The sequence below is a fragment of the Xiphophorus hellerii genome, chromosome 17 (genome assembly GCF_003331165.1).
Source record: "Xiphophorus hellerii strain 12219 chromosome 17, Xiphophorus_hellerii-4.1, whole genome shotgun sequence".
Classification (NCBI taxonomy): domain Eukaryota; kingdom Metazoa; phylum Chordata; class Actinopteri; order Cyprinodontiformes; family Poeciliidae; genus Xiphophorus; species Xiphophorus hellerii.
In genome coordinates, this window is record NC_045688.1 from 6,895,831 (window position 1) to 6,903,762 (window position 7,932).

The 7,932-nt window shown below is 41.1% G+C and overlaps 1 protein-coding gene across 2 annotated transcripts in view; it reads left to right on the top strand.

Annotated features, from left to right (window-relative positions):
- The window catches only part of apaf1 (apoptotic peptidase activating factor 1), a 37,587-nt gene extending 29,866 nt beyond the window's left edge, over nt 1-7,721 (top strand). For both annotated transcript variants that reach the window (XM_032589632.1, XM_032589633.1), the window contains one exon: nt 5,805-7,721. In XM_032589632.1, coding sequence (XP_032445523.1) covers nt 5,805-5,951 — 147 coding nt within the window. In that variant the 3' untranslated portion in view covers nt 5,952-7,721. The remainder of the gene's footprint in view (nt 1-5,804) is intronic.
- Nucleotides 7,722-7,932: the final 211 nt, after the last annotated feature.

The following is a 7,932-nucleotide window of genomic DNA, read 5'->3' on the forward strand; positions in this document are numbered from 1 at the left end:
TCGAGGCGGCCGATCGGAGCTGTGGCCGCAAGGTTGTCGGTGCCTGTCGCGGCGGCAACCCTCGAACCCGCTGGTGGACACCTTCGGTGAGGGATGCCGTCAGGCTGAAGAAGGAGTCCTATCGGGCCTTTTTGGCCTGTGGGACTCCGGAAGCAGCTGATGGGTACCGGCGGGCGAAGCGGCATGCGGCTCGGGCGGTTGCTGAGGCAAAAACCCGGGCGTGGGAGGAGTTTGGAGAGGCCATGGAGAAAGACTTCCGTACGGCTTCGAGGCGGTTCTGGTCCACCATCCGGCGTCTCAGGGGGGGGAAGCGGTGCAGCACCAACACTGTTTATAGTGGGGATGGTGTGCTGCTGACCTCTACTCGGGACGTTGTGGGCCGGTGGGCAGAGTACTTCGAAGACCTCCTCAATCCCACCAACATGCCTTCCACTGAGGAAGCGGAGCCTGGGGACTCTGGGTTGGGCTCTCCAATCTCTGGGGACGAGGTCGCCGAGGTGGTTAAAAAGCTCCTCGGTGGCAGGGCCCCGGGGGTGGATGAGATCCGCCCGGAGTTTCTTAAGGCTCTGGATGTTGTAGGGTTGTGTTGGTTGACGCGACTCTGCAATGTCGCATGGACATCGGGGGCAGTTCCCCTGGATTGGCAGACTGGGGTGGTGGTCCCCCTGTTCAAAAAGGGGGACCGGAGGGTGTGCTCCAATTATAGAGGGGTCACACTCTTAAGCCTCCCTGGCAAGGTCTATTCAGGGGTCCTGGAGAGGAGGGTCCGTCGGATAGTCGAACCTCGGATTCAGGAAGAGCAGTGTGGTTTTCGTCCTGGTCGTGGAACGCTGGACCAGCTCTACACCCTCGGCAGGGTCCTGGAGGGTGCATGGGAGTTCGCCCAACCAGTCTACATGTGTTTTGTGGACCTGGAGAAGGCGTTCGACCGTGTCCCTCGGGGAGCCCTGTGGGGGGTTCTCCGGGAGTATGGGGTACCGGGCCCTTTGATACGGGCTGTCAGGTCCCTGTATGACCGGTGTCAGAGTCTGGTCCGCATTGCCGGCAGTAAGTCGGGCTCGTTTCCGGTGAGAGTTGGACTCCGCCAGGGCTGCCCTTTGTCACCGATTCTGTTCATCACTTTCATGGACAGAATTTCTAGGCGCAGCCAAGGTGTTGAGGGGATCCGATTTGGTGGCCTTAGGATCTCATCTCTGCTTTTTGCAGACGATGTGGTCCTTTTGGCTTCATCAGATCGTGATCTGCAGCTCTCGCTGGAGCGGTTCGCAGCCGAGTGTGACGCGGCCGGGATGAGGATCAGTGCCTCCAAATCCGAGGCCATGGTCTTGAGCCGGAAAAGGGTAGAGTGCCTTCTCCGGGTCAGGGGGGGTGTCCTGCCCCAAGTGGAGGAGTTTAAGTATCTCGGGATCTTGTTCACGAATGGGGGAAGAAGGGAGCGGGAGATCGACAGGCGGATTGGCGCAGCGTCTGCTGTCAAGCGGGCGCTGTACCGGTCCGTCGTGGTGAAGAGAGAGCTGAGCCAAAAAGCGAAGCTCTCGATTTACCGGTCGATCTACGTTCCCACCCTCATCTATGGTCATGAGCTTTGGGTCATGACCGAAAGAACGAGATCGCGGATACAAGCGGCCGAAATGGGTTTTCTCCGTAGGGTGGCTGGGCTCTCCCTTAGAGATAGGGTGAGAAGCTCAGTCATCCGGGAGGGACTCAGAGTAGAGCCGCTGCTCCTTCACATCGAGAGGAGCCAGTTGAGGTGGCTCGGGCATCTGGTCAGGATGCCTCCTAGACGCCTCCCTGGTGAGGTGTTCCGGGCACGTCCCACCGGGAGGAGGCCCCGGGGAAGACCCAGGACACGCTGGAGGGACTATGTCTCTCGGCTGGCCTGGGAACGCCTCGGGATTCCCCCGGAGGAGCTAGAAGAAGTGGCTGGGGAGAGGGAAGTCTGGGCCTCCCTTCTGAAGCTGCTACCCCCGCGACCCGACCTCGGATAAGCGGAAGAAGATGGATGGATGGATGGATGGATGGAACAACAGAAACAACAAATAAAATTATGATGAAGTCTGTGTAAATAAAATTATCTTTAAAAAAGAAAAGGATAGTTGAGATCAAAGCATCCGACTGAAGGCTTTTATCGCTCAGTTTTTGGTGAAAAGAAAGAGCAAAATAAAAACAATAAATCAAGCAAATGAAAATGATTGAGTTTCTTTTAATTTATCATGCGATTAATTGATTTATTTTTTATTGAGACAGGCCTAGTCTATTAACACAACTTAAGCTAGAAGTGTAGATGAACACAGTTATATAATATTACCCACAAATTTAAAACCAAGACATAGTAGCATAAAATCTGCTAACACATTTGCAGTTTCCAACTTTTCCACTTCATGTTGCTTAATCCTAAAGTTTGCATTAAATCAGGCTTCTCAATTTAATTCTTTTGTAGAGTGGACTATATTACAGATGTAGCAGTATCAATATTAATCAAAGTTCACCCATGCATGCCCATGATTACTTAAATTAATTAAAAAGCTGTTTGCTGAGTCTGAAGCTGTCTTCATATTTAAAATGGGTTTCTGTCCAGTATATTAATGATTAATTATCTGTAATCATTATAAATTATTTTAAAATGTCATACTAAACTGCATCCGAGCAGCAACATTATCTAAAGCTGTCCAAGCAGGACTTTGGTTATTTCCTGCTGCCTCAGCAAACAATAAAACTTGATAAATTTCAGAAAATGCACACCGTGTTCTCACACTGCACAGTCATTTAGCATCTACTTGCATCACTAAGTCCCATAAATCAATTGCCTCGCAGAGATGGTGTTGATATCAGCCATCTGTTGTGGGGTATGGGTAATGTTGCACGCAATCACAAAGGGCCCCTGTGTGTTTCTGCGACTCCAGAAAGTGTGAGGATTCCCACAGAGTTGGCAAAATGTGGAGTTGAATTGCTTTCTTATTATATGTGTGTTCGAAATCAAAAAGTGGTTAAAAAATTAGCCTTCCCCAAACTTTTTCTCTGTCCCATTGTATAAATCTTGGATAAATCCTTCCATTTTTCCATTGTTCATCTGTCTGTCCATTTCATGCATTTAGCCACCGCCCACCCTCCGTCCCACTTCCTTCCAGTTTCCATATTTAAAAAATGGCTTCTTCATAAATATTTGAATTTGAGTTAAAAACCATTGTCTTCTCTAGATTTTTTCAAACTTTCTGTTTTAACTTTTCATTGTCTTTAAAAGTCCTTCAAATACAAACTTATAAAAATGCACGTCGCCTTCTGAGTCTCATCATCGCTCCTACATGTTAATTATTCTGAATTGTGATTTTTCTTGTAATAAAACCAGGCCCGCTCTGAAAATAACCAGATTTTCACACATTGTCGTCTTCTCTTCTCTTCCACTTTCCTGCCACTCGGCTCATTTGAACATTTTTTTTTATCTCTCTGCTTTTTTCTTTATTACCAGGTGGCGTATGTCTGCGAAGATGCATGTGTGTTTGCTGCAGAATCTTAGCTCTATTCCTTTGTTTGAGCTACATCTGGCAGCTCTCTCATCTTAACTCTCGTGGAGATTCTACTGTATCTTCAAATGTTAGCTTTTCCTTCATCATCCCTCCTTCCATTCACACATCTATTCTTGTCTTCTTGTCATCAGAAACTCCAGATTTCATCTACTGCATAATGAATTGTTGCCGTGACTGTAATAAACACTCACTGCTTTAGCCATGTTCCAGTTGATGTGTCTGCTTCATAACACTACAGGCCATACAGTAAACCTAACTAGATCATTTTACTAAAACTGCCCCTACCTTGAGTTTATTTAAAACGAGGTTAAAAACCTTTTTATTTGAAGTTGCCTATTCTTAAAATTTTTAATTCTATTCATTCACTATATTTAAAATTTTTAATGTTTACTTTGTCTATTTTTTATTTTTATTTTATTATCTTCTTGTTGTATATTGTTTTTAACTTTTTTGTACAAGCACTTTGAATTGTCTCCGGCTGAAAGGTGCTATATCAATAAACTTGCCTTGCCTTCTACATCCATTGCAAGTCACAAGCTTCAACAGTTTAGGATGATTTTTTTTATTATTATTATTTTCCCAGAGTACACAAGATGCAAAATGCATACATTTGAACCTTTATTTAAAAGCATCATTTAGGTGTATGGTTCTATTTATTTACATAAATATGGCTGACTTTGGCTTGAAGAAATGCACCATCGCTGCTGCCTGCTTGCAGTTGCTGGTTTTGGTCATTATCTTTCATCAGAGAGTCTAAAAGGTTGTGGTCTACCATCCTTAGTGTGTGTATATCTATATTTACGAACCATGCAGAAATGTGAAATTACTTTAACTAGATGTCATGAAGACTCTCTTTAAGCCTTGAGCGTAGCTTTGATGTTCAACTAAACATCTGACAATTTCATCATGGTAGGTAAACACTAAACATCATGGAGTGGGTGTGAAATACCACCAGTTATCCTTTGCTCCCTCTCTTTGGATATGGTGTATTTCACAAATGCATTTGAAGTTTTAATCTCCTTTTTGATACATGGTTCCTACACTGATTTTATTTTATGAGCCAAGTCCATGTTTTTCTAGAATAAAAATTTCCAGTGTGTTCAGTAAAAATAAAGCTTACAAAAGTTGCAATAATAACATTAAAAATATATAAAACCGGCGACAGATGGATGATACGTTCACTCAGACATTTGTGTAGCCATTAAATTATATGAAATTAGCTTAATATTTTATAGCAATTAAGCTGCATGGACTAAAACGTCTGAAATATAGTCCAGTGTTTTTTATTTCACATCTTGTCACAATAAAACCACAAACTTCATAGCATTTTATTTGGCAAATTATATAATGGACCAATAAAAGTTTGTGTTTTTATACTTTTTTTTACTAGGAAACATAAAAAAATGTGTTATGCATTTATATTCAGGCTCTTTAATATGATATCTTCAATTTACAACCGTAGTAGCAGTAAACAAAGCTCCCAGTGTGTAATTTAATCAAGGTACATTTAATAGATCTACCGCAGCTGCTCTGTGAAGTGAGACAGAAGATAGTCAGACTTGATTGGACGATGGATGGAGCCACATTTATTTCCTCTCTTCTGTTGTTGCTGTTTTCCTGGATGTGGAAACGGAGGAGCTCGCCTCCCATGTTAAATAGATTCACACAGGCTTTACAACTAGAACGCTCCAGTAAAAGCTTCAACCCACTGATGTGACTCATGTTTTTTTTTTATGTAGCTGGAAGAGGTTGCAGTCCCCTGCTTTGATGTGACATTATCATGTTAAAAAATATTGTCAAAGATGAGCGTCTGCAAACACACTCATCCCAAGCCATCAATGATTGACTTGATGTGCCTTTGATTTTTCCCGGTGAGACTGAGCTGCTCTGGAAAATGTCGGCTTTAAACACAGATTAAACCGAATTGGTGAGGGAAGCCGAGGGGGATTGAGAGCTTTTCCATGTGCGTTTGTGCTACCCGATGCTAGAAATCCATCCTGGTCCGTTTTGCATACCTCCTAAAGCTCTCATGTGGAGTTTTCTTCAATTATTAAATGTGTTGTAGCAGATATTGAGTTATATGTTTGCAGTCATCATTGTTGGTTACATTAAGTAGAGGAAGAAATACCTCACAGTCACCTGTTATGTTGAAAAGTATGTTTAATTCAAGTTTTTCCATATCCAAAAAGCTGAAAAATGGAATCACTTCAATGTACTTCACCGTAAAAGTTTAGAAATATTGAAAATGAAGTGATTCTCTCTTCTCTGTGTTGCATCCAGTGGTGGGACGTGGCGAGAGGTGAATCCCTGCAGACGTTTTATCCGACAGGAAGCGCCCTCAAGAAGATCCATGTGTCGCCCGACTTCTCCACCTTCGTCACCATCGACAACATCGGTATCCTCTACATCCTAAAGAGGGTAGCATGAGGACAGGATAACTACAATCGCAATAACAAATCACTACTATTCAGAAAAATGTGTAGCAGCAAGAGCAAGTTTACATGTTCGCTCTTCACCGTTATCAGTCAAACATGAGCCATTATCAGGAATGTATTGCAGTAAATACCAACTTATCAAGTTTTTGGTACTACTTGACTTTAATCTTGTGGTTAGAGGTGCACCAGCCAGAGATTTGTGGCAGATTGCTAAACTCAGGGTTCTGTAAAACCGATTTCCACCTATTTATATTTCTCTTTAAATATTTCTCTCTAACAGACAGATCATTTGTATCAGGGAGTGGAAATGGTTCAGCAAAGCAAGATTTAGCTAATTGAAAATAAAACTACCAGAAGATGCATGATTAGCATTGTTAATGTGAACCGCATTCTTTGTGTGTTTTTTTTTAGATTTCCGTTAACTGGCCAACATTTTCTAATCCAACAAGTTTCAGAAGAAACAAAAATTAAACGCTTGAAAGAATTGAACAAAGCGACTTTGCAATACTGAGGTTTGCTTTGCATCAATTTGCTACCTGGAGCCAAGTACAAACTGGCTTCCTGCACATCAGTGCTTCCTTCTGTAACAACTTCCACACCGAAGAGTGTTGTGAGCACAATCTAATGGGTGTCATGTAAGGAGCATCGTAAAAAGATCAGATTTTTGAGTTTACAGTCCAACTGAAAATGATTTGATTCAAACCACCAAGTAGGTGCATCTCTGCTTGTGAGGATCTTAAACCTAAACACTAAAACAAGTTGGAAGAATAAAAAAATGAATCTTTAAAAATATATATACATATTGAGAAAATATCAGATCCATGCATATTTTGATGCATGGATCAAAATATATGATCCATGCATCTTAACTGTGAATAATAAATGTTAATCACTTTTTCTTTATTATGGTAACTTGGTGTGAAAGAAATCTTTCTGACTTTTCTTGCATGTCATTAAAGGTATTTGATTGGAAATGGTTTTAAATTTTTCATACATGCATAACTAAGTAAAAGTTTCATGTTTTATCTCTAAACTTTACCTTCAGTATAAATTATGTTTCGCCTTTAATTTCCACTTCTGCCTTAATGTTAAAGAGAGTTACTGGTGTTACAGGAGCATGTTTTCTATAAGTTTATTCTGCCTTTTCAGATCCACCAGCACGCATGAAACTCTCGGTGCAATTTGACGCGCATTAAAAATAAATGGTATGATGAAGTTTTAATGATTTAAAAACATTTAAAATTGCATCCAGTCAGAGCCAGGGAGACGATCTGTACTTGGAAAGTGTTTGTTCACTTGAGCTTGGATCAAAGGTAAATGTTTCATACAGGGGGAAAAAAATCTTGATTTATAATTTATAAGGAAGTTGTGATTCATGCTGTGCTTTTATAATGTTTTCTACCACTTTTTCAGCTCTGAATCCCATGTTTTATGGCTATTTTAAACCTTTTTTTTATTCAGAGCACTTTGAAGTGAAAGTAACAATCTTTCAGGAGGCTTTTCTGTAACTTTTACACTTTTAAACTTGCTATAGTAACTGCTTATTCTTGGAAGGAGTCTGTTTTTAAGTTACATTTGAGATGTACAAAATTAATAATAGTGATAATTAAGTGCATTTTAAAATTGGTGCTTTGGAAATTTTCTGGTTAGTTTTCTTAGTATTTCTCATATTTCTTCACATCTTTATCCTGATATATATTGATACTGTTTACTGTTGGTTATATGATTGTAATTTATTCAGGATTAAACTATATTAATTGTTCTACCTTGTGCTTGTCTTTATTGATCTGTATTGATCCTATAGTCATAATCCTGCTGTAGGAAGATGTTGAGATGTTCTGGTAAAGTTGTTTCATTCCCCAAATGACATATTTGTGTTGCATTTAGCAAACAGAAATTGTTTTGGTTATCCTAACTTAATGACTTAATGTTTGAAAATGGCAACAACTTTTTATACAGTTTGTAAATATCTG